General features: G+C 35.4%; 2 protein-coding genes and 1 pseudogene across 2 annotated transcripts; 1 reads left to right on the forward strand and 2 right to left on the reverse strand.

The window, feature by feature from the left end:
- Nucleotides 1–5629: 5629 nt before the first annotated feature.
- Nucleotides 5630–6391, forward strand: LOC147398198 (secreted RxLR effector protein 161 pseudogene; annotated as a pseudogene).
- A 10242-nt stretch (nucleotides 6392–16633) lies between these two features.
- On the reverse strand, nucleotides 16634–20231 carry LOC147398199 (putative disease resistance RPP13-like protein 2). Its single transcript, XM_086446672.1, has 2 exons — nucleotides 20125–20231; nucleotides 16634–17630 (listed from the first exon to the last, which is right to left on the reverse strand). Exons 1-2 carry the CDS (start codon nucleotides 20229–20231, stop codon nucleotides 16634–16636), a joined length of 1104 nt encoding a protein of 367 aa, XP_086302798.1.
- LOC147398200 (nicastrin-like) lies at nucleotides 20131–24141 on the reverse strand. Its single transcript, XM_086448948.1, has 4 exons — nucleotides 23043–24141; nucleotides 21978–22049; nucleotides 20601–20685; nucleotides 20131–20502 (listed from the first exon to the last, which is right to left on the reverse strand). The coding sequence occupies exons 1-4, from the start codon at nucleotides 23496–23498 to the stop codon at nucleotides 20231–20233; spliced, it is 885 nt and encodes a 294-aa protein (XP_086305074.1). The 5' UTR covers nucleotides 23499–24141; the 3' UTR covers nucleotides 20131–20230.
- Between the last annotated feature and the right edge of the window lie 2924 nt (nucleotides 24142–27065).

The following is a 27065-nucleotide window of genomic DNA, read 5'->3' on the forward strand; positions in this document are numbered from 1 at the left end:
CCATTTAGACATAATTGATTGCTTTAGGAGTGTGACATCCTTCTAAAGTGCATCTCTCTTTATATTGCAACTTGGATCATGTCAAACCTTCATACGTAACATAGGTTCAACAAGTTTTTGGGTATATCAACTCGAAAGAGGGAGAACGAGTTCGACAAGATATTGGTTTCTCTAGGAATTCCCCTAGTTCTGGTGGTAATGGAAAAGAGGAAGACTAATAAACCATTCTAGTCAAGATGTTGGCTTCATTATGGTTGTTAGGCTTCAATCCTTTTCTACTTTTTCTTTTCTTTCCATGAGCATGCTTCACATAATTGAGTATGCCGACAATGGTATCCGTAGGAGAGAGATGAAAGACAACCTTAGAAATATTAGTAATTTACTAAAGGGGAATGCTAATGTCCAAGTTCTCATGGGGTTGTTAGCATTGTCCAACACTTATTTTTTCTTCTAATAATGCCCCTCCTCATTTTAATTTTTAATGAAAAAGATAAGGGTGTATTAGTCTTTTACATTATAAATGCTTGTTCATTTTTAAGATTAAGCGGAGCAGGTGGGGGGCACTTAGGCAGACCCTGACCAGAAAAAGAGGAATTACAATCTATCATAATAATATCCAAACGTATCCTTACAAACAATGTCCACAAGAAGACTTGGGACATCCCTGTGCTTAAAGAGCATTCTACCCACCCTTAGGAAGTTTGTTACTTGGTTACATTCTCTTAAATAAAATCTAAAGACAACTATTTGAAAAAGGGCAGCTTTTGACCGGATGGCTTTAACCAACCTATCTTCTCTATAAGGGGTGGATCACTCCCCTTTGATGCACACAATGGCCACTTTGGAATTTGTTCTAACATCCAGAACTTGGATATTAGTCTCTTTTGTCATAGTCAACCTTTTTAAGACAACTTGTAACTCGTGGAAAAGAATCTATCTCCCTAGGGCTCTACTAGTCTGTTCGTTACTTGTCTCTGATGAGAGCTCATTCTCCACCCCTAATACCTTTAAGAGAGCCATTCGAGTTAAGCACATAGAAATTATTTGGTAGTTTGTCCCACTTGCTCATCGAGGTCTTTATCAAAAAATTAGGAATGAGATTCCATGAGGCCATAAAATCTCTCGACGAGGCATTGTCTTAGGTGAAAGCTTCCATGTTTTGGACTATTAGTTGTACATCCCTGACAATGAAGGCTTCAAAGAGGCTAGGTGGGTTAAAGCTGCATCGGAACCTTTTTCTACACCTTTTAGCCTACGGATGATGGATGTAAGCATTAAAGGCTAGCATCTTCACCACTGAGCTTAACGATTTACCCTTGAAGTTGTTCCTCGCCCATTCAATCTCTATCCTATAGTCACGATTTGAGTGGCTAATATTCAATTTCCTTAACATTCTCTGTCATAGCTCATAGGAGAAGTCGCACCCAAGAAACAAGTGGTTCTCAAACTTCGTAGAATTCATGCAAAAAAATAGCTGGAGACTTGGATGATACCTCTATCCTTCAACTTATCTTGGGTATTAAGCCCTCTATTGAGGCAGAGCCATGAGGTAACACTGTGGCACTTGATGTTATTAGGGAACCATACTAGGCTATGTCAACTGACCTGAGGAGAGGGAGGTCGCATAGCTATATAGGCAGACTTCATAGAGAAGCAGCCTTTAGGAGTTTAGACAACTCTATCCTTCTCGATGCAATAAAGGTCAATTGAGCTAATTTGCTGCCATAATCCCCTTAACACGGTTGCCAGGTGCAAATGAAGCTGCTATTAGTTCTCTCTGATTAAGGTGCTGACTTTAGGTTCATTATGAAGCCTTGAGTCATACGAGTTGACCTATTGGTTGTTTTGTTAAAGTATTATCTGCAAATTGGTCATTTGACTAAGTCTATAATATTATTGGTTTTATTTAATGTTCAGTCATGTGGTCTGTTATTTTGTCCTTGTCCTTAGGAGGTTGTTTTTTTATTTGTTTATAGTTTCTTGGTCATAAGGTTGTATCTCCAGTAGTGGGGTATGTGTTTTTAAGGTCCTACTTTTACGAAATAGTGGTTGAGTCTTTTTATCAAATCAGTTAGTTGTATAGCCTATATTTAGGCCACTCACAGTATGAATAAATAACAGATTTTGCTCTGTTTATCTTAAAAAGTTTAGCAGCCAACAGTGGTATCAGAGCTTGGTTAAAATTAGAAGAGTGGGTACCAAAACACAGAGAGAGAGTTCGTGAGACAGAGTCAAATAACAACAGCTTTTTTTTTTTTTTATTTCTTTCAATAGTAAAGGAAAAAAAATAAAAAATAAAATAAAAAACATGTCATCTGAAAACTTTGTGCAACTTGCAATCCCACGTTTTGATGGTCATTATGATCATTGGAGCATGCTAATGGAGAATCTCTTGAGGTCTGAAGAGTATTGGCAGATTGTTGAGAATGGAGTAGCAGAAACAGTAGTAGGAACGATAATGACAGATACACAGAAAGTAGAGCTAGAAGGGCAACGGTTGAAGGATCTTAGGGCCAAGAACTACTTCTTCCAAGAATTGATCATTTTATCTTAGAAACTATTCTTGGCAAAGTAACATCCAAGTAGATTTAGGATTCTATGAAGAAAAAGTACCAGGGATCAATAAGGACAAAGAGGCAGCAGCTTCAAGTACTCCGATCTGAGTTCGAAGTGTTTCGAATGAAGTTGGGAAAGTTAGTTTCTGATTTCTTCTCACGAACAATAGAAATCATCAATAAAATATGGATTCATGGCGAAAAGATGAAGGATGTAACTGTTATTGAGAAAATTCTTCGATTAATGATGTCGAAATTTAATTATGTTGTTTGTTCTATTAAGGAATCAAAAGATCTTGATGAACTATCACTTGATGAGTTGCAAGGATCTTTATTGGTTCATGAACAAAAAATTATCCAGGAAATCAAGGAAGAGCAGGCTCTAAAGGTTTCAACTAACCACAATACTTGGACAACAAATAGATCAGTAGATCGGGGTAGAGGCAGAGTCCGAGGAGCTAGAGATGGAGGTAGAGGAAGATGTGGACGAGGTAATTTTAGAGCTGACGAAGATCAATCAGATTTTCAAAACAGAGGTAGAGGCCGAAATCCACAATTTGACGAATCTAAGGTAGAGTGTTTTAGATGCCATAAATTTGGTCATTATCGTTCTGAATGTTATACAAAATTGTCTAACAACAAAAAAAAAAAAAAAGAGAAATTGAATTTTGCAAAAAAGAAAGAAATTGAAACCTTGTGGATGGCTACTCAAGTCGATGAACAACCTCAGGAAGAAGTGTGATATGTTGATATAGGCTGCAACAACCGCATGTGTGGAAGTAAGTCTTCTTTTTATTTTCTAAATGAAGGCTTTCGTTCTGTAGTGAGTTTTGGTGATTGTTCCATTGTAAATGTAAAGGGAAAGGGCAACATTAACATTAAAACCAAGAATGGTTTTGTAGAAACAATTTCCAATGTTTTTTTTGTTCCTGACTTGAAAAGTAATTTGTTAAGTTTTGGTCAATTGCAAGAAAAAGGTTATGTAATAACTATTCAAAAGGGTGCTTGGGAGATATATGATCCCTCTAGAGGAGCTATTGCTATTGTTCAAATGAGTTCAAACAGGTTGTTTCCATTGAAGATTGAAAGTGCCCAATCTTACTTAAAGTCTGAAGTGAAAGACTTGTCATGGCTTTGGCATTTACGCTATGGTCACTTGAATTTTGGTGGATTAAAAACTTTCTAACAAAAAAATTTGGTGATAGGAGTCCCTCAAATTGTCGTTCCGTCTCAAGTTTGTGAAGAATGCATTGTTGGCAAACAACATTGTTCTCAATTTTCTCAAGGAAAGTCCTGGAGAGCAAAGAAAGTCCTGGAGCTAGTTCATTCTAACATTTGCGGTTCGATTAATCCAACTTCTAATGGGGGTAAAAGATATATAATTATCTTCATTGATGATTATAGTCGAAAAACCTGGGTTTCTTTTTTGCAGGAGAAATTAGAAGTTTTTAGTGCATTCAAAAGCTTCAAGGCACATCTTGAAAAAGAAACAGGGATCCATGAAAATTCTCCAAATTGATCATGGTGGAGAATATTGTTCAAAAGAATTTGAACATTTTTGTGATGATCAAGGCATGCGAAGAGAACTCACAGCTGCTTATTCACTGCAACAGAATGGTGTATCGGAGAAAAAAAAAATAGAACCATCCTCAACATGGTGAGAAGCTTGCTGGCAAGGGGCAAAATTCCAAAGAATTTTTGGGCGGAGGTCGTGAATTGGAGTGTTCATGTGTTGAACAGAAGTCCTACATTTTTGTTTAAAACATGACACCAGAGTAGGCTTGAAGTAAAAAAAAACTAGTTGTAGATCATTTAAAAATTTTTGGCTGCATCGCCTACACACATGTCCCAGATGAAAAAAGGAAGAAACTCGATGATAAGGGGGAAAAGTGTGTTTTTTTTTCGGTGTAAGTGAAGTGTTCAAAGCCTATAAACTATTCAATCCACTTACTAAGAAGATTGTGACCAGCAGAGATGTCATTTTTGACGAGGAAAACACTTGGAATTGGAATGGGCAATAGCCTACTTCAGTTATTTTCGATAGTAAAACTGAAGAAAAAAGGGAGCAGCTCCTACAACAATAATTTCCAGCAACTTCTAAACCCGAAATTCCACCATATGAAGTTCCAACAACGGCTGAAGCTTCACCACCAGCAGTAGTAGCTACTAATGCAGCAATTGAATCTTTTATTCGTTGTGTTCGGAAGAGGCCCTCATGGATGACAGATTATGAGGTCACCGGAATTGACCCAACTGAAGATCCAATCACTCAGTTTGCTTTATTTTCAGACTATAATCCCACAATCTTTGAAGATATTGTCAAAGAACTAAAATGGCAAAAGGCTATGAACGAAGAAATTGCAGCCATTGAAAGGAATAATACTTGGGAGTTGATAGAACTTCCAAAGGGATAGAAGACGATTGGTGTTAAGTGGGTATACAAGACGAAGTTAAAGGAGAATGGTGAAGTTGACAAATACAAGGCACGCCTAGTAGCAAAAGGTTACAAGCAAGAGTTTGGTGTCGACTACAAAGAAGTATTTGTTTCCGTTGCAAGACACAACACAATCAGATTGATGATTGCATTGGCAGCTCAAAACTCATGACCCATTTTTCAAATGGACATGAAATCAGCATTTTTAAATGGAGAGTTACAAGAAGAGATATTTATTGATCAACCTCCTGGGTATGTGAAATTAAATAGTGAGCATAAAGCTTATAAACTAAATAAGGCTCTATATGGACTAAAACAAGCACCTAGAGCTTGGTATAGTCGTATAAATGCTTATTTTTTGAAGGAAGATATTCAAAAATGCCCATGTGAGCATACTCTTTATATAAAAATTGGAGTTGGAGGAAAAAGACTCATGGTATGCTTGTATGTAGATGATTTGATTTATACAGAAAATGATTGGGCCATGTTTAAAACATTTAAGGAATCTATGATGCTTGAGTTTGATATGTTTGATCTTGGTAAGATGCGTTATTTTCTTGGCATAGAAGTAATGCAATCTACCGTTGGAATTTTTATTTTTCAAAAGAAATATGCCTAATAAATTTTAGACAGATTTCAAATGAGGAATTGCAATCCTGTCACCACTCCAGTTGAAAAGGGTTTGAAGCTTGTGATGGATCCAGCAGGGAGAAGATTTGATAGTACACTTTATAAGCAAATTGTTAGGAGCTTAATGTACTTGACATCAACAAGGCCTGATACAATGCAAGCAGTGAGTCTCATTAACAGGTACGTGGAGAATTCGAAAGAAATCCACCTTCTAGCTGCGAAGAGGATTCTTAGATACTTACGTGGAACTACTGATTTTGGCCTTTTCTATAAAAGAAGTCAAAAATTAGATTTGTTTGGATATACAGACTGTGATTACACTGGTGATTTGGACGATAGAAGAAGCACAACTGGATATGTGTTTATGCTAGGGTCTGCAACTGTTTCATGGTCATCAAGGAAGCAATCATTGGTTACATTGTCAACAACTGAGGCTGACTTTGCAGTAGCCACTTCTAGTGCTTGTCAAGCATTATGGTTGAGAAAAATTCTTGACGAACTTCAGTTCAATCAACAAGGATCTACTCAAATCTTTTGTTATAATAGTTCAGCTATTAAGCTCTCAAAGAATCTTGTTTTTCATGGAAAATGCAAGCACATAGATGTGCGATATCACTTCTTGCGTGATCTCATGAAAGATGGAGTTATTGATCTTCTTTACTGCAGAAGTGAAGACCAAGTTGCTGACATTTTTACTAAACCCCTCAAATTGGATAGTTTTCTTAAGTTGAGGGAGTTACTTGGAGTTTGTACTCTGGAGGATGCAATTTGAGCTAAGGTTACTGTAGAATTGTTAAACTGAATATTTACAAATGTTCAATTTAAGGGAGGGTGTTAAAGTATCATCTGCAAATTGGTCCTTTGACTAAGTCTCTAATATTACTGGTTTTATTTAATGTTGAGTCATGTGGTCTGTTATTTTGTCCTAATTCTTAGGATGTTGTTTTTTGATTTGTTTATAGTTTCCTGGTCATAAGGTTGTATCTCCAGTAGTCGGGTACGTGTTTTTAAGGTCCTACTTTTACGAAATAGTGGTTGAGTCCTTTTATCAAATCAGTTAGTTGTACAGCCTATATTTTGGCCACTCTCAGTATGAAAAAAAAATATATTTTTGCTCTATTTATCTTAAAAAGTTCAGCAGCCAACATGTTTTATATCATCCCTCTTGCTTTTCATGGGTCTTACCAAATGAATGTGTCACCCCCATCTCCCATTATATGGAAAACCATATCTTGACTAGTCCTCTTCGTCTGCATGACTTTCCTCACATCCAAGAGGCTTTAGCAATTGTGGCCATATTCCAGAAATGATTACCTTTGATACGATTCTTCTTGATCCAGTCCACCCATATTCTACATTTGTTAAACGCAATATCCCACACTTGCCTAGCAATCCGAGTCATGTTTTAAAACTCCATATCATGGAACCCCAGCCCCCCCTCTATTTTGTTCCTAGCTATTCTCTTCCAATTGATGCAACACATCTTCTTAGATATACTAGGACTAACCCATAGGAACTTGACACAAAAAATTTCAATACCCTTAGCACTTTCTTAGGCAACATCAACACACTAACCCAATACCCTTGCATGTTGCTGATCACGGACTTAATGAGCTCCATTCAACTAGTTAAGAAGAATAATCACTTTCCAAGACTTGATCTTGCTCATTATCTTGGTGATGAGGGGTTGGCAATCCTCAACTTTTAGTCTTGACGAAATTAGGGGCCGCCCAAGGTACTTTACCGGCAGGGTAGCTTATGAAATTTGTAAGATGTAGTTGATTCTAGCTTTAACATTGCAACTCATCCCGCACAATAAATGTGGCTTTTGTTTAGGTTCATCTTGAGCCCAATAGTGTTGTTAAACAAATCCAAGGCTCTCTTGAAAGCTTTAGTCGAATTGGGAATGCCTTTGAAGAACAACATGAGATCATCAGTAAAAATCAGATGGCTAATAGCAGGGCACTTGCACTTAGCCATCAACTCATTGCTGCTTTTCCTAGATAGTTTCTCAAGCTTAGCTGAGAACATCTCTATCACCAGCACAAACAAGTATGGAGAAATAGGGTTTCCTTGATGGATTCCTTTTTACCTTGGATGTACCCTTTCTAGCCGCCATTAAGGACTACTGAATACATAGGAAAAAAGATGCATCCTCAAATCCAAGCAATGAAGTTATTAGGAAAATTCACCACTTCAAGGCAATAGATAATGGCCTCCCAAGTCACTGAGTCATAAGCTTTTTTCAGGTCCACATTGGCAACACATTTGGGGAGGGGGCTTGTCTCTGTGAAGGTTCCTTACGAGCTCATGGGTCAATATTATGTTATTTCTGATAGACCTGTTTTGAATGACTGTTGATTGAAAAGGACTGACCAACATGTTCAGAGTTCCTTTGAGTCCATTGGCAAGGATCTTGGAAATGCATTTGTATAGGACATTGCAGCATGTTATTGGCTTGTACTCTTCAACAAAGGATGACCATTCCGATTTAAGAATAAAAGATAAGGCTATAGTATTCATTTCTCTAACCATATTCCCTCTCTAAAAGTAGAACATGATAGCAACCACCACATCATTTCTTATGATGTTCTAGGACTTGTGAAAAAAAGTAGTCGAATACCCATTTGGGCCAGGGGCCTTGTCCCCATCCATGGAGAACAACATACTTCTATTTCTTTTTCGCTAACAGGGAGGGATCAGCATATTGGCAGCATAATCATCCAACTTCTTGAGTTGAATCTCTTGGTTGTTAATGTTGCTATTTGAGCTTGCCCCATAGAGGTTCCTGTAGTAACCAAAGATTTCTTGTTCCAAGTCTTCGTTGCTTTCTATCCAGTTTCCATTGTTATCTTGTAACGAGAAAATTTTGTTCCTAATTCTCTTAGCAACTAGGGACTTATGGAAGAAATGTGTATTCGAGTCACCCAACTTGAGCAGTTAACTTTGGGTTGTTGTCTAGTGGCTACCTCTTCCATTTATGCAACCTCATTGTAGCTCTTAGCAATCATTTTCTCATATTCTGCCAAGATCAAGTTCAAAGGTAGCAGTTGAATTTCTTTTTGGACCTTCTCCAGCTGCTTGAAGGTTTGTAAAGAAACTTTCTTATCATTACCAAAATGTTGGGAACTACAAGCCTTCAACCTCTTGAGCTTGAGCACTCTATACATTGAGTTTCCTTTGTTTACATAATAAATGCTATAAGCATTTAAGTATTTTGAAATAAATATTTTTTTTTATAGTAAATGTTTTGGTAATCAATGCCAACATAATCAATGCATTTATTAATGACGTAATAAATATATTTATTGTGTAAAAGACTAACATACCCTTGTCTTTGTAATTAAAAGATAAAACTAGGAGGGGTATTATTAGAAAAAAAAAGTATTGGACAATGCTAACGTCCCTACGAGGTCTTGGAGGTTAACATTCCCCGTAGTAAAGAGATGAAAGATAACCTTAGAAATACTAGTAATTTATTAAATATTTAGGGATAACTTAACTTATTAAGGGTATTTTTGGTATTTTTAGATAATAATTATAAGGGAAGTTACAAAAAGTCCTTTCAAGGACGAAGTTTGAAAAATAATACTGTTAATAGTCCATATTCCAAAAATGGAGAGTTCTTGGTCCGTAATTTCAGAAATTTGACTTTAAGGGTCATTTTCCCTAAAAATAACTTATGTGTTGAAATCATTTTTACTGACTTTGTACATAATTTGGAAAGTGTGTTGTCCTCAGTGACTAAGAAGATTTCATCCTATGATTCGGAAACTTGCCCTTTAATATCTCTTTTTTAATTAACCAAATTCTATTGAAGTCTAATCCACTTGATTCAATTTAAGTTTTAAGTAGAACTTGTTTAATTACGCAAAAACTGAAAATTTTGACAAGAAAATTCGATAGGCCAAAGCCCAAAAATTTTAAATTAAAGTTCCCCAATTTGATGATCTAGAGCGTTCAAATTTCCCCCATCCTCCATTAATTTGACAATTTTGATTCATCGAAAAAAAATTTGACAATGAAAATTTTGACACCTTGGTCCATTGAATTTTATGATATTTGCCGGCCTTGGGCTGTCAAATATAGGCTTTTTTCACTAGGTGTTCATGAATCAACTATTGATAAATAAAAGAAATGGTGCACTTTCCAAAGTAATTATCGAATCTGTTTTTTTTTTCCTGATTGGGGGATTAAATATGTTGAATAATCAAAGCATGTTAATTTACTATACTCTCAGCAGTGAAATGTCCTAAATTAATACCCCTGCTAAATAGTCGTTGGTGGACCTGGCAACCCAGATGAGCTTTATTAGTAATTCCTAGCCATCTGAGAATTTTCACTTTACCAACTGATTGTATCTTGGCAATTGGAAGTTTAAATAGATCACAACCATTTAATTATTAGAAGATGATATAAAATGCAAAATGGCCAGCCTGAGTTCTAATAAACTTGGCCATGATTTTCAAAGTGTCGAGTCATATTGGATCTCGAATGATTCAATGCAATTTTCTCATTCAATTGCCTCCAAGAAGGAGATGACTTGCCCAATATATCACTTCGACAAGTTTAGAAATTAACCATGCTTCATAATGGTTAAAAAATGGAATCCTCATACGTCAAGATCGTCCAACAATCCTATTTAACATGACAAAGCACTTTGCACTGCAATTCAGACATTTCGATTAAGGACATTTTATGTTTTAAAGTACATTGATATAAGAAATCAAAGATCATAATAGTTGCACTAACCATTTGATAATAACATCCATTTTCATGCTGTCTATCAACATAATCTCATAGAAATTAAATCCCAAAGTGAGGTATTTAATCATACAGATTAACTTCCGTGAAATTAATCATTGGGATGTGTTTGATTTTGTAATTCTCTCTGCCTCTGTTGGGACTCAACTTCCGTGCAAGATCACCATGCAAAGGGATAAGTTCCAATTCTTCAAGTGTGGTGATTAATTGCAAACCTTCAGGTAAAGTCCTCAATCTGGGACAATTACAGAATTTGAGGCACTTCAAGCTTGGCAAAGCTCCTTCTTCAACTTCAATCCATTCAATTAGAGATTGTGATTGAATAATGAGAACTTCCAGACTAGAAAACCCACTAGACCTGAAAAATTCTCGGCCCATATGTTTTGCTGTGAAGGCGTCTTTCAAATTGAGAAGAAACTGGAGGATAGAAGTTGGGTTCTCAGGTACGTCAGAGTTGGTTAACTCTAGTTCAGTAAGATTTTCCATTGAACTGAGCCAGTCGGGCATTTCTAAGGCAAGGCGGAGGAGAGAAATGTTCAAAAGAGGGGAGTAGTCGATCGTTGAAGCAGGATCCTATATAATAACTCATGGTCTCTGTCGATAGAGACAAGGAGAGAAGTCCAGTCATCTTCATTATAACTCAATTTCATCTCACTACAAGAAAACAATGAATCAGGAACAAAATTATAAAACGGATTTTATCATTATCTAATTTAAAACGGGTTTAAACTGTTTTACCAATTAAAGCCGTTTTAAACATCTCATTTCCCGTCTCATTACTGGGAACGAACCACTCGTCTCTATCTCTCTCAGTCGCGCTCTCTCACTCTCTCAGTCGATCTCTTTCTCATTCTCTCATTCTCGATCTCTCACACTCTCAGTCTCTCTTTCTCTCTCGATCTCTTACTCTCTCAGTCGATCTCTCGCTCTCTCACGATCTCTCGCTCTTTCTCGATCTCTCGCTCTCTCAGTTGAGAAGGCACATCTCACTCTGTCATGGGTTTGATTTTCGTTTTATTATTTTTTACATTTTGATATTCTCTCTGACAATTTCTAATCTGTAATTTTGATATTTTGTTTTGCATTAAAAACCCTAATTTTCCTCAAATTTTTTATTTTTTTGATGATATGTGGATGATTAGCTGTAGAGATTTGTGGAAATTTCGTTTAGTTTTTTTTTTTTGTACATTGGGATAGAGGTACACGTTTTTCTCTATTCTCATTTGGTTAGAGATCTTTAGGGCTATAAACTTCGGAGAATATGGTGTGATTAGATTTGGATCTGATCTGTGGACATAGGCACACTGCCAAACAATGTAAATCCTTGTGTTTATGTGCGATTTTCTTCTCGTTGCTGCTTCAATTCCTTGTTCTTTCATATTCCTCACTTATGAACTTAATCAGCTCCTTCTATTTTTTCTAACAAAAAAATCTGAAATGGGAACAGGTGGCTACTGTATGCAAGGATGAATATGAGAAGCTAAGATCAAGGCTCAGCTCCAATTTAAAAATTAATTTGATCCTTTCAACAAATTATGCTCACCAGGTATGTAACTTTACTATTCAGATTTAATTCTCTAAATTGGGAGAGAAATTCATACATTGGACTTGGACCCATAGCTCATGATTGGCAATCACATTGTAATGCAACTATGAGGTAGTTGGCTTTATAGTTGGTTGTAGCTATTACTGGTTATGGAAAGTTCTGCTTTACATTTTGTGTTCGGATCTTTGGAAGGAACTAAAGCCTCAGATTTTCAAAAACAGACATTCAGATATTCTCTCCTAGCCAGAAAAAAAAAAGTATTGAGATATCTCCTCAACATTGTCTCGGGTCCAGTTTGGGTGAAGGCAACTACCAACATTGTGGCTTTTCTACAGACAGTAATTGCTTTTCATGTACTCAACCTCATCCTTGTGTTTTATTTATTTAGTATTTCTGTTTATGATGGGCCAAGTCCTCTCTATATGATAGATCCTACCTTTGAGATATCCCCTGATCCAAAATTGAGCCGATTGGGGGTTCGTAACCATCCTATTTTTGGATCAATGTGCTAACCTTCAATCATTTCTTTATGGATTGTATATATTTGTGAGCCCGCGCCATCTATGGATTTGTCATTCTTTAAGGGAAGTGTATTCGCTTTTCACAATTTGTCATTCAAAGTTCTCGTTTCCTAACCATTAACAAACTAGTGGCTTGCTTTACTACCATTCCTTGGAGATTTCATGAGCCTTTTAGGGGCCTTCAACACCTACCCTCTTACATTTTCCTTGCAAACCACATGTACCTATTGGTGAAAAAGAATAAGTTGACAGCATTGCACAAGTTCATCTATTAAAATGTGGAAAACAATGAAAATGATTGTTGATCACACATCCAAACCCTACTTGTGACTGATTTACATTGTTGGAATTGATATTTATACATAGAGCCCATAGTAATTTTGATAATTCTCAGGGCAGAAAGACCCTCACTTGTTTTGGCCTTGCCAAAAGTGTCATCTGTTCTGTTATTGAAAATTTGGGGGGAAAATTGACGGATTTTGCAGTTGTTACCTGTTCAAAAGAATATATATATATATATATATATATATATATATATATATATTTTTAATACTTATAACTCTAGAAAAACAATGGCTAACAATTGTTGTTTATGCTGATTGTTGAATGCAGTCGTTTTTTCGACGCTCTCCCCCTCCATTGCTCAACAACTTGTTATGGTACTTCAGTCAGTGCCTTCCCCAACATATTATTTGGTTTTCAATTTGTATTAGGTCCCATTGGACATGGACCTCATCAATTCCACCATCCATTCTCACTAATGATCTGGACATCGAAATAATGGGAATTTTTTTCTCTCGTAATTTTGGAGAGTTTGGGTGGTCCATACTTTGGATAATCCAATAGCTAGGATTTAGACAAGCATTAAATCCCCACATTGTAGAGCTGCCTCTGTTCCATTATTAAACTCGAGCTTGAGCTTGAGCTCCACTCCCTTCCCAACTTGATTCATATCAATTTATTTGATTTCCACATTTCTAGACCAAAGATTGGTGGTGATCTTTTTGCTCCATTCCCTACTTATAGTCTAACATTTAACACAACACCATTTACAATATGTCAATGATCTGTCAAACCTGCAGGTTGCACCTAGAACTTTTATTCCAGCTTTATTTGGACATGCTTCTGAGGATATATTCATTCAACTGCACCACTCTGATCTCATCTTCAAGTCTTATGCGGTGTTATATTATTCATTTCAAATGATGCATTGCGTACATTGGTTAACATTTGCCAATAAATACTCTATACAACATTGCATTGCATTTGACCCTTGGCTAAACACATATTAAGAGTACATAGTGTGTAATTAATTTGTATAGGTTTTATTGGATTTATGTGAAGAACGTGACAGTTCAGTTCTGATCTTTGAACTTTGTGCAGGGAGATAAAAATATTATTAAATTTGATGGTGATCACAACTCCTCAAGGCCACAATTTTATTATGATTCAGTCTCCATTTTCTTCTACAATGCCCTTCACCCGCCCCAATTTTCTTCTTCACTTTCGAGTAAGCTTGAGAAATATTATGATTTGGAGAACCTGAAGGTTGGTGCTGGTATGGATGAGGTAATTTCCATCAAGTGATTTAGGGTCCTTGAAAATCTAAGTACTGATAATGTGTCTTTATGAAGTGATTCACTTTCTATTAAAGTGAATTTTTTTTTTTTTTGATTCTTAATATCTAAAAGAGGAACAGTACTAAACGTAATGCGATAGTAGCACGTTTTATGATATAATTTCTGTCATGATATCTTAACCATTTGAACTAATATAGAGTTAGTCTCCGTTGTATTAGTCTGTTGTATGAGATCATCACTGGTCTCCGTACCGCGAGTGCTGATGCTGCAAGCTCATCGTCAGCACCTCCTAGCATTTCAACTGCAATATCTGTAGATACTCTTCTTTCTGAAATTACTCCAATTACAAACGTCCTTGTACGTTTTGTAGTTTCTGATTTCACTTTTTTCCCCAGCCAGTTGGTTTATTAACATCTTCTTTCTTCAATTTTCTTAATTTATAATTGCAAGATTTCCTTCTTGATCAAGATAATACTAATAATGATTTGGATGAGAACATTGGTGATGATCTGCCTCAATTGCAGGTAATCTTATATGATCCATCTCAAAGATCTAAAACTGAATCTGGTTGGTGATTTCCCTTTCATGAATTGATTTCCCAACTCCCAACCTACAATATTTTACATGCTTTAACATTCTTTGATATGGCTTTTGTGGACATTTTTGTTTGTTTGAGAACCCCTTACTTGTCTTTAATATGACACGCATGTTTCTTAATCAAGGACTTCAAGGTCAATAACCTCAAAATTATCCCTCTGGACAACCAACTCTTAAACCCTTATACTTGTTGCAATTGTAGCTTCTTTTGCATTCATTCCTTGGTTGTAATCTATGATTACAGTCACTGGATGGTTGTTGAATCTTGTATGTCAAAAAAGCAGAGTTTCGACTGAAACATTCAAGAGTGACACAAAACTTTAAACCAGATAATATATCAAACCAAAAATTTCTTGAGATGCTTTTCTCTTCATGTTATTTCTAGTTTTGAATCTGCAAATATGTACTCAGTTTGGTGGGGTTGCAATCTATTGCACTCTTCCTGTGCTGTATGCACTTAAACCTCCTAGGGCCAGGGCAGGTGCTTATTTATCTATTTCCTTCGTGAGAGTTATATATATACATATGTTTATTAGTTTTGCAACCTCTAACTGATGTAAACATTTTATGCGGCAGAGCTTGAAGAAAGTTTATTACTTTCTATCCATGCTATGTATTTTAACAACATTTTATTGTATCAACCTCTAACATGTTTCTTACTTTCTATCCATGCTATTTATTTTAACAATTTTTTATTGTATCACTTGTTCATTGCAGACAAAGATGGTTTCTTTACTAATAACTTTTTATTGTCGCCATTGAGTTTTTTACTTCAATTTTCTTGCACATAGTGTATATACTACATGCCTCTCTCTCTCTCTCTCTCTCTCTCTCTCTCTATATATATATATATAGGGGGGCGTTCAATGGCCAACTTTTTGGCAAACTTTTTGGCAAAATATGTATGTACATTCAATACAGGCTCACAAGATTTAGCCCAATTTCGTTGAACAAACTTTTATCTCGTTGGACATGGATAGAGGTTGCTTGATCTTGCTTAATAGAGTTCTGAATCAACTTGAACGAGTCAAATCCTCCCAAATTTAGTTGGATGGTTTAAACTTTAAACATCAATTTAGAATATATGCATTTTCGGGTGTAATTTTATGGGAGCTAGCTCGATATTAGTGAGCTCGTAAATTGGAGGTTGAAGGTTGAATGTTGTAAATGAATGGTAGTTCATGTTGAGTCATTCCCCTCATTCTACTCTTCTCATTTTAAATTTGTTGGACACCTGTGGATGATAGTCCTTGATTCTTTCGTTGATCAGAAGCACTTGCTTCTCACACATTCCTTTGAAGGTACGAAAGTTCATCGTGAGAATATGCAATGTGGTGACACGAAAAACTACTCAATTGCCAGTTGCGGGCATTTTGGGGATCTTAAAGAAGATAGGGAGGGATGGGAGTGATGTCATTGCTTCCTTGTAGGCATTTGTGTTTGTGTAACGATTGTGAAGGGTTTATCGATGCATTGTAATTTTTGATTTGTAAATTATGACTCATTGTAACTCTTTTTGTGTATAAATTAATGTGATAAAGAACTTCGATGTTCTCTATTTTGATCTATCTTGACCATGGGTAATAGTTGCGTAGAAAAAAAATTTAAAATTTAAATTTTTTTAAAAAACGTTTAGATATCGGTTTATGATCATTTAAGATATTGGTTTGTAACCGATGAATAATGTCTCAGACTTAGGACATTAGTCTTATAAAATCCGATGTCTAAGATATTTTTGTGTTGTGTATAAATGCATAGTTGGAATCGTTTTTAGCCGTTCCAAATTCTGAATTCTAGAACCGTTTTTAACAGTTCCAAATCCTGAGATCTAGAACGGCTCCTAACCGTTTAAATTCATCAACGATGCCTTGATTAGAGACTACTTGCTTAGGAACAGTTATAAACCGTTCCTAATTGCCATATTTGTTGTAGTGTCTCCTAATTCTGCCAAATAACAAACTTCAAGTTTTCTTAGTTGTGTTAAGTTACTTAACTCACTCGCAATGCTACATCCGGCGTACAAACCACACAGTCTGGAGGTTCGTCAATTGCCCTAACCCAGTTGGGATCAAAACCGAATGAAAGTTTTCCATTAGAAGGTGCCTCAATTGTTGAAGATTCAGAATTCTACTAGGTAGTACATTTATGTTAGAACTACTAATATCTAAAGTTTGTAAATTTCCAAGAGTACATAGACTATCTGGAAGCTCTTTTAAATGATCACAGTGCCTCAAGCCTAGATACCTTAGATGTATCAGATTACCCAATTCTTCTGGTAAGCTCTTCAACTTGACAAATGCTATGTCCAACACCCGCAACAGTTTCAAATGGTGGAACATAGTTTCCAAGAAATTAAAATGGTAACTTGAACAGTCCATATCCGAAATAGTTATAGATCGAATATGGATATTGTTCAAGTTGAGTTTAATTGTGTTACCAACAGACTCGATCAATAGCCGACGAATATTAAGAGGGATAGCTGTTTCTGAATTTGTATTGGTGATGAACATAGTTTCATCTCCTGCTACAAAATTGAGGTATGGGATTGGGACAGCACAAGCAATCGTTTCTTTATATGGAACTTGAAGCATTCCTAATTTGATTAACTTGTAGATATTTTCTTCGGCTATATCCTCCATTCTCTCTCCTGGAATTTCTTGAATTAGACCGTCGCCCATCAATAGCCGAATCAATTCATCTTTCCTTATATGGTTATTTTCGCAGACGAAGCGACAGTATATTAAGCAGGATTTAAGGTAAAACGGCAAAGAATTGAATTTTAGAGCAAAAGAAGAACTCTTGATGTTTACCTCTCCTCTATGTTCAATCGATGCAATTGACTGATCCAACTGAGACTTGCCATGAAGAATTTCAACGAGACATTCGTTGATCATCCGTAATTCACTCTGGAACACATCACCAGCCACTTCTCGATCTTCGCTATCCATCCGAATGATGAATTGATCGGTACAATCATCTGCATCGTAGATGGTATCTCTGAACCTACCCAACCAATTTAAATCGATTTTTTCAATTCTGTGCTTATGTTGGTGTTGGTGGTGGTGGTGGTGGTGGCATCTTCTTCTTCACTTAAAAAGTAACCGATTTCAATGAGTCTCTCGGTGAAAAGTTGGATTTGAGATTTTAGATCTGAAAGTTTGGTCTTAAGAAGTAGGATGTGATCCTCTAGACCATAAACTATTTCGGATTCCTGAATCAACAAATAATTCAATCTCTCAAGGAGGTTAGTAAGGTTTTTTCCATTACTTGGATGTTAAGAAACAGATGTAAGTTTTAGTGTATTTAACAGATGATATAAGATGAGAGAGGTCAACGCTCAACAGGGATTTCTCTTTTTCTGAAGCAATTATTGTAGCTTTTCAAAATAAAATACAAAACTAACCTCCCATTTGGTGGTGCTCTCTCTCTCTCTCTCTCTCTCTCTTTCTCTCTCTGAAGCAATTATTGTAGCTTTTAAAATGAAAGTACCAAAACAAACCTCTCTCGATGAAAAAGAATCAGAAATCAAGGTTACTTTAATTGGATACTTGATTGTTTTGAAGTGTACACATGAAGCAGTAACTTGAACCAAACTTTTGTACTGTTCATGCTTTTCAATCCTTAATTAAGGTGTGATAAATATTTTAATAAATTGGTGTCTAATAAGTAAAAGTTGGGGTGCCCTAACAACTCTCTTAAAATATCATATAAACATACTAAACATGAAAATTATCATTGCTTGATTAGGTTTATTAAGGGCTTTTCATGAATCCAATTGCATTGGACTTTCGAATGTCCACCAATTTCCAAGGATTAAAAGACAAATAGCTTGCTAGGAATCCACACGTTTCCTAAGGATCAATTTCTTTGATGAACAAATCCTCATCTTGATAGGTCTCGATCAAGCAGCAGATCGTCTCAGCCTATCACATCTCAACTGTGTATAGGACACTAAAATTTTCTCTCTATTAATATCTTATCACAAGTTACAGGTATTATACCATTATAAGACGAAGTGAGAATCATGAAAGATAAAAGAGGAAAGTACCAAGACCGTCAGGAATGAGGTCAAAATTCAAACCCCATTATGTTTTTAAAGTGTTTACTAAAAGGGTTAAATATGGATTTTGATGATTATTTATCTTTACCAAAATGAGTATTTGGTATATATGAGTTCAATAACTCTGTGGTAACAGTATTTGAACATAGGTCTCTAGTATCATCATCCAAAGATTACCAAGCAAGTTGACACCTACCCAAAAGATAAAGTTTACTGTATGAAAAAGGGAAGAGCAAGCAAAGAAAAAAAAAGAGGAAGATCACGAGATGTGTATGAGTTAGGGAGGTTTGTAATTTGTAGAGATATAAAAGAAGATAGAATTTTTTCGAAAAAGAAAAAAAAGACAATTAGTTTCATTGATGTTGTTGGAAAGTGGGTGGGCTAAGATCAATCCATTCAAATTTAGATGAGTTTGTACAAAATTAATATTCAAAATATTATTGTAATTACATAATTATTTTAAAACGTTCAAAGTAGAAGAAGCTTCAATCATTCAAACAATGGTACTCTACTATTTCGTGATCAACTTCTGATGAATTTACGATTCCGGCTCCCTGTTCATTTTAATTAGCAAAATGTGAACAATTAACGAATTTAAAGGTTTTAAAGTGACTATTTCGCAGGTTTAAAGTGACAATTTTGCTGGTTAAGCGAAATTGTCACTTTAAACCTGCGAAGTAATCACTTTAAAATTGCCAAATTGGTTGCCTATTCACTTTTTGGTAATTAAAATGATCAGTGAGCCGGAATCGTAAATTCTTCAAAAGTTGATCACGTTTTGCTAATTATCTCTTGAAAAAAAAAATATTGACAATTTAATTACTAATGACAATGATAATATGGATGAAAAAATTGTTGTTCTGCTATAACTATAATTAGAGGTAGTGAATGACATAATTGCCTTAGTGATATAGTAAAGCTATGTAAATATTACAATTCACATGTTGGGTTTGTATTACTGGGTGGAAAATAGTTTTTTCTTTGAAAAATGCAATTTGCAAATGTATGATTGTTCATTTTCATGAGAAAATCATTTCCTCGACGGTTATTTTCATGTCTCAGGCACAAAAATACTCCAAACCGACCTGAGAAAAATGATTTTCTAGTCAGGGTAGGAAAATCCCAATCTTCGCGTGATTACCTTCACCCAAAATTTAAGACCCTCTTTTTGACATTTTCCTAGGGGTAATTTCATAAAAACAAAAAATTCTGAGAAAATCTATTTTTCCCAGAACATTCTCCAGTGAAATTGATTTTACCAAGGAAATTTTTTTGTTGCAATCATTTACATCCTTGGTGAAAGTCCATATTTTGCTGTGGACCTACATGTCACTTATATTTCCTTAATTAATGACTAAATAGAATTTTTTTCCTCGGAATGTGTGAGACACTGCTACATCAGCAAAGTCAGGTCAGCATTTTCCATTAGTAAATTACCTTGTTGTAGAGAGAACACAAGTGGCCTTTCCATCAGTTTCTGCCCTAACGCATACTGCACCATTTTTGCCGCAAACTTGAAGTATCAAGATACATCGCTCACACATTATGGATCTGGAGTAGAGGAAGGTTCGTCCACGAGAACACCAACATAGTGTCTCGGGCATGTACTGGTGGGTGCAATATAATCCTTCACCAGTCCACAATCTAGTCCAGGTTCACAGCTCAGTAGGCACCCCAAGAGTTCCTCAACTAAAGAGTTCACCTTGATAGAATTCAGTACTGATGTACTTAATTCTTTGTCGTCGCAAGCAAGAATGTAAAGGGTGCGAGCAACAAGAGAAGCAGCCACAACTATTGCCGATGAGTTAATATTTGCTGCATTGAAATAAAAAACATTAAAAAAGAAATATAGCTGTTTTGGGAGGAATATATATATATATATGTGCAACATTCATGAATATTGCAACATTCACAAAGATCATCAAGGTGGCTGTGGTAGAACTTGTTAACAAAAGCAGTATCAAAGTCTTCCAAGACAACCCCAGCAGTCAAAGGGTTCTGTATGGAGAGAATAGCTAATAGCATTAAAAAAGCTGGCTAAATCAACTGGTCGCTCAAAACTTCTAGTTCTAGTACAGTTCAAGATTCATAATTTATAATATGGTATCTACTGTTTAATAGACAGTACACGCACATATATTTTTACTCAAAACAAGACCAAACTTACATGGAAAGGATAAGCGTTAGACTGTATCGCTTTTTTAATGTGACTAACAGTGATGATATGGATGAAGAAAACGCAATTTTTTTAGTATGACCATGGTTAAAGGTCTCAAAGACCAATGCCATGTCGAAGAGAAATCCTTAAACAATAAAAATAAGTCGAAGAGAAATCCTACAAGTTTACAGCATTGGGCATATGCTCAAATTTGTAAAATAACTTGAATATAATGGTAATCTAACTAATGGTATTTCTCATGCCAACAAGCAGATTGAAAAATGATTGATCTACTCTATTTATGCACGTGGACACACAAAACACACTGCCATAAAATATTAATGAATGCATTATATACAACCTGCATTAGCATTGAAGACGAATATTAGGGGGAAAATGGGAATCATGGGAAAAAAAATCAAAGAAAAATTATCATGAATATTGAACAATAATAAAAAAAAAAAGTAATGTAACAAATTAACAATCATCATAAACTAGTTTTAAGAAAAAAAAAATTCAAAATAAACAAGCATTAACTTCTTTTTTTCTCTTAGAAGAAAAATGAGCTTTCAGTCCTTCATTGGAAACAAAATTGCACAAACCTTCACTAATGTTTGGTTGATTTAGATAGATTTATGAATCGAAGTAGTTTTGGTATAATTCAGAAGCTTGGTGAGGTTTGGGTCAACCTAAGATGGAACAATCAAAATAAATTGACCAAGATTTGGACGATCTCAAGCAAAATCAACCAAAGAAAGAAAGCAACTTTGGACTGAATAAGAATTGTCCAAATGAATCTCATAGAGGAGGAATTCATAGAGCCACTCGTCTCAGATTTTCACTTCCAAATACACTTAAGCTAATCCAAACCTAACGAAGGGACCCATCAAACAGATCTAAAGGGACAAGCTCACCAATGTGAATCCAATGATTTTATGTCATGCAATTGAGGATACTCAAAAATACCCAAAAACTGACAAACATCAGAATATATCTTACACAAATTTTAACAAAAACAATTACAACGGCAACAACAAAATTATGAATAATCAGCAAAATTCAAAGTAATTCAGAAATGAAAGATTTACATAGAACCAATATATTCTGTTGCAACAATAAACCAATTTCTCACCCCTGTTGTATGAGCAAAAACGGAATTGACCCCTTGACTGAAGGCTTTACCGATAGATCCAATTTCCAAGACCTAGGCAAGAAAATCCAGCATTGGAACTGTTAGGCTTAACATATTTTAATAAAAAATGAGTAAGCACCAAATTAGTTACCATAAAAAAATGTAAAACATAACAAAGAAAGTATGAAATCATGTACAATACTTGCATTTCACATAATGGAGAAGTGATATATTAGATAAGGATAGATTGTAAAGAAAAGGAAACTCTACAGTGGATTTTCAACACCAAAGGTCAGCCTAAAATTTTATCCAATTCCAAAAATCATCATCATCAAAGCCGTATCCCAAAGATTTGTCATTGGCTAAATGAATCCTGATCCTCCATTCCGTTATAAAATATATAAAGAACAATGAAAAAAAGTATAAAAAAAATGTCCTTCCAAGGACTTAGAATTAATCCTTAGACAAGGGAGTCATTATTACAATCCAGGTATCCAGCCCATTGAAATTCACTCAACCATATTAAAATGGAAACAGATAAAAAATTACTCATAAATTTTTGAAGGTTTCAATGTTATCAATCATCTTAATATCTCAGTCAACCAAAACTAGATCACGATGCTCAAAGATTTTGAGTAAAAAAGACCACATCAAGTATGTCGCCACCATATTTAGATCCCTTACGAAATAACAAAATAATTGAATGAATTTTGAATGAATGTACCGAAAATTTGCTAACATAGGATAGTCTTCCCCAAAAAAACATAAGCACTTGTAATCAACTCAGTGATGAATGGTTATCAGACTTGTAGTTAAACAGTAACTAGTATCCAAGTGCCAGAGAACTCATTCTAGAAACTATTATTAACATGGAAATACAAGGTCCTTAAAAGTTTGAAAAATGTCCAATACCAATGATTCAGACTTAATTTGTTTCACGAATATGTAGGGAAAGAATATAAACTCAGCAAAGTTAATGATGCAGAATGCAGTACATAACAAAATCAACCCAAATTATGGATATATTTTCTAGGAGGGCAACCCATATAAAGAAAAGAAGACTACCAGCTCAATCAGTGTGCTGTTAAGGCCACTAACAGCTTCCAAGTGCATATCTAGTTCGGCTAGAAATCTCCGGCTACCGAGGTAACCCCATGCTTCTCCAGTGAAAACCACAAACATGATCTGCATCAAATTAATTGAAGTAATCAGCAGAAGAGCATTTTCCATGTAATTTGAATCCATGTGAATTGGTAGTGGAAACTGGGTAGGGTGGAAAATCAAATTCCATTGTTTGACTGCACCTATACAACACAAAGAATAAAACCCAAAAAAAAAAAAAACTGAGGAAAAAGAAGAAGGGAGGGAAGAGAGAGTGGTGGTTGTGGGGAAGAAGAAAAGAAGAAGAGGAATTTGGGGGAAAATGAAATTCGCGCTTGGCTGGATTTTTGGATGAGGGTGGAAATTCATTTTCCATGGACAAAACCAATCAAACACATGAAAACTGGATTTCCCACTCATTTTCCATGCGCAATCAAACACACTCGTATCTTTTATTTCTTATGTTAGTCATATCTAACGTAAGGATGTATTTGTAATTGTGTACACACATACAAATATAATGAGAGTATAAGAATCATCTCTCATAACCCTAATTTCCCGATCTCTTCTCTTCTTCTTCTCTCCTCATCCAAACTCATCAAAAACGCTAAAACCTTCAATTCAACTTGGTATCGAAGCATTAATAGATCAAAGACCTATCGTTCCTTAATGCAATGTTGACATCATGTAGACATCAGCAAAGGTTACTTGTTTGACCACAAAAATGTTGGATGACACATCTTTTTAAGAGATCTTGATTATCGATATTTAAGGTATTTTTCTCTTTAACAAATTTGGACCATTTGATGCATTGTTTGTTGAAGAGAAAGAGTGGAGGAAAAAACTTAGATTCATGTTTTTTTCTGGGATTCCATGAGTGGAGTTTTTCCACCCACATGGCTCATTGTACTTGACTTACGTGGATTTTTGTTTTTGAATATTTTTACTTTTTGATGCTCATTTTTTCTTAATACTAATGGTGAGGACATCTGAGATCATGGATATTTTCCATTAGGCCACTATTTAAATTTTTTGTTTTATTTAGTTTTATGTTCAGGAGGGTCTATTTTAGCACTTAGGATTAGTATTTGGACTTATTTTTGTGTTATTTTATCCATGGTCATAATTTTATCGCTTAAGCCCCACCTAAGCCCCGCCTAGCACTTTTAACAACCCTAATAATGATAGTATTGTCATAACTCCTCCAACCTATGCACCCCTACTCTAATAATATATTCATGTTTACAGAGTTCACTAAATAATCCAAAACTTTCCATGCATTTTCATATTAAGCTGAAGGTATTTGTCAGTGATTGAGGCACTCTCAATTGTTCCAAGATTAGATCTACGAAGAAGGCATCTTTTGAAGTTGTTTATGGAAGAATTCCAGCCTATGTGCTTGATCACGTGCCAATGCAATCTTTGAAGAAACCAAGTATGGAAGCTGAAGAGTTTGCTAATCACATGCAACAAATCTACAATAAGGTACGTGAAAACTTGAAAGAAGCTGCTTCTAAGTACAAAGCAAAAGCAGATTTGCATCGTCAACCACTTCAGTTTAAGGTGGGCGATCTTGTGATGGTTTATTTATGCAAGGAAAGGTTTCCATCTCATACTTATCGCAAGCTACATCAAAGAAGTTTGGCCCATGTCATATTTTGGCTAAACTTGGACCAACCACTTATTGATTGGAGCTTCCATCTCATTTGTCAATCAGTCATGTTTTTAATGTGTGTGATCTTTATCCATTTTTTGATGATCCGGGGAGAGTTTCACCTTCTTTGCCAAATGCTACAGATTTTACAAGACTACAGTCTCATGAGTGCATTGATGTTATTGACTCAAGATCGATTACGACGTGCAAAGGCACATATACACAATATTTGGTATATTGGCATGGCAAGCCTCATTCGAATGGTTCTTGGCCTATGGAAGCCTATAAAGTGGTAGATACCTGAGAATGAATAAATTGAAGTTTGACCGAGGCTTGTGTTGAATACAATGTCCTTAAGACAATTTTGTTCTCGCAACTTAGTGCACATGGATCAATGAACAATTGTCTCCCAGGATACAACGATCACACGTGTAAAGGTAGCACTACAATCTACACGTCTAGCGAACCGAACGCTCTGTTTGTACTCTCAAATAATGAAAATGGAAAAACAGAATGCTAGCACATTTAAATAGTAAAGAATGTGCATGTGTGTTTCTTAAGAGACAACCCAAAGAAATCAAGAGAGGTATCCTAAACAGACCGAATACCAAAATTAGCAAAAGGGCCCGTTGCGCGCACCCACATGAAGTCAAATTGACAAAATTTGCACCTCCCCCTGTGCGCGCATTAAGGATGTTTTGGACTAATGAGCCCATGGGCCCCTTGTGCGCGTGCGTGGGCTTATCCAAGTCTCTCTCTTATATACACTTAAGTGATATAAGAAATTCTATATAAGAACTAGACAATTTTCTTATTCCTATCCGATGTGGGACTAAAGAGTTTCTCTTATAAACTCAAATATCTTATAAATCACATACAACAAATTATGACAAATAGGGGTTCTTAGGAGCTGATTTTTCATTCATCCATAATGAATTTTTGACAACTTAATACATGAAACTATTCTCTTCAAAGAGATGAATAAGTTTTCAAGTGGTCCAGCCTAAAAAAACTAATAGGGCCCACTGAAAGCGCCCTCGATCCGCGGGGTGCGCAGATCCGCTTTTGACCCTTGAGGTTTGGAAATCGCCACCTAGTTATCACGGTCTAGGAACTGATCAATGACTCTAAATAGATAAAGAACTAATCTAGAACATAAAAAAACTGAATCCGGGGATCATGTTACGGGGTTGGAAGGTGTTAGACACCAACCCCACCCGGCCAAAGCCAGTTTCTACTAACTTTCCAAATAAGTTACATTGCTAAAAAAAACCTAGATAATAAAAATAATAAATTATACATTTTCGATAGCAAATACTTTGTTCCCTCAGATCCGACAAAAATTGCTCCTTCTACCGTACTCCTTGCTTCGTTTTGTCTCCAAATTTGATTTCTGATCTCCGACGCAAGGTATATATTTTTTTTTATCTGGACTCTTCGAGTTTGTTATGAATTTTGGAGTGTTTTTAGAGGGCTTTTAGGTGTTTTTTAGGCTAAAATTGAAGGAAGGATGTTAGGTAAGGAGTTGGGACTCCAAAACTAGGATTTATGGGAGGCTATGGGGGCTTTTAGTCCTACTTCTCTTAGGATTTATGACTTTATACGAAAATAGGGTGTGGGGACTTCTATTTATATATATTTTTTTAAGAGTTGATTTAGATAGAATTAGTGTTTGATTAGAGTTCTTTTAGTTAGAGTTGTGTTTTAGTTAGAATTGTTTTAGGTAGAGTTGTGTTTTAATTAGAATTGTTTTAGGTAGAGTTGTGTTTTAATTAGAACTCTATTAGATAAAGTTATTATTTAATTAGAACTCTATTATGATTTTGACTTTTGGTCTTATTTGATTGACTTTTAATATTTTGACTTTAGTCTTAATTGATTGACTTGTAATATCTTGACTTCAGTCTTGCTTAATTGACTTTAATTTTGACTTTAGTCTACTTGATTGACTTTAATACCTTGACTTTAGTCTTGCTTGATTGGCTTTAAATTTTTGGAGAACCCCCCTCTATTATATCTTTAATTCTTTGGACCCCCATATGGAGGGGTCCTTAAAGAAATATCTTACAAACCCTCAATAATTTTTCATGAGAGTCCGATTGATCGATTTTTTTAGTTCAAACTTTTAAATTAATTTTATTAATGTTTCACTTTAATTATTTAATGTTTTATTTATTAATTTCGAAATTTTTAATCATGAAAATTGTAAAATTACCGTTTTACCCCCGAAAAGGACGTTTCACGTTTTAAGTCGGTTTTTAATGTTCTAGGATGTTTTAAAATCAATTTTTCATAAGGAATTCAATGGAAATATTAGTTTGTGTTATTTATGA

The sequence above is a fragment of the Akebia trifoliata genome, chromosome 7 (genome assembly GCF_017979445.1).
Source record: "Akebia trifoliata isolate Shusen 1 chromosome 7, ASM1797944v1, whole genome shotgun sequence".
NCBI classification, from domain to species: Eukaryota; Viridiplantae; Streptophyta; class Magnoliopsida; order Ranunculales; family Lardizabalaceae; genus Akebia; species Akebia trifoliata.

What these genes read in the sequence shown, in the direction of transcription:
- LOC147398199 (XM_086446672.1), bottom strand. Translation starts at nt 20,231, where the DNA reads ATGTGTGAGCGATGTATCTTGATACTTCAAGTTTGCGGCAAAAATGGT. An exon ending in TGTGTTCTCTCTACAACAAG is followed by an intron (nt 17,631 to 20,124) that starts GTAATTTACTAA and finishes TTGGTTGGGTAG; the next exon opens with GTTCAGAGATACCATCTACG.
- LOC147398200 (XM_086448948.1), bottom strand. Translation starts at nt 23,498, where the DNA reads ATGAGTGGGAAATCCAGTTTTCATGTGTTTGATTGGTTTTGTCCATGG. An exon ending in ACAGCACACTGATTGAGCTG is followed by an intron (nt 22,050 to 23,042) that starts GTAGTCTTCTTT and finishes TTTCTTGCCTAG; the next exon opens with GTCTTGGAAATTGGATCTAT. An exon ending in TTTTTGCTCATACAACAGGG is followed by an intron (nt 20,686 to 21,977) that starts GTGAGAAATTGG and finishes CTCTCCATACAG; the next exon opens with AACCCTTTGACTGCTGGGGT.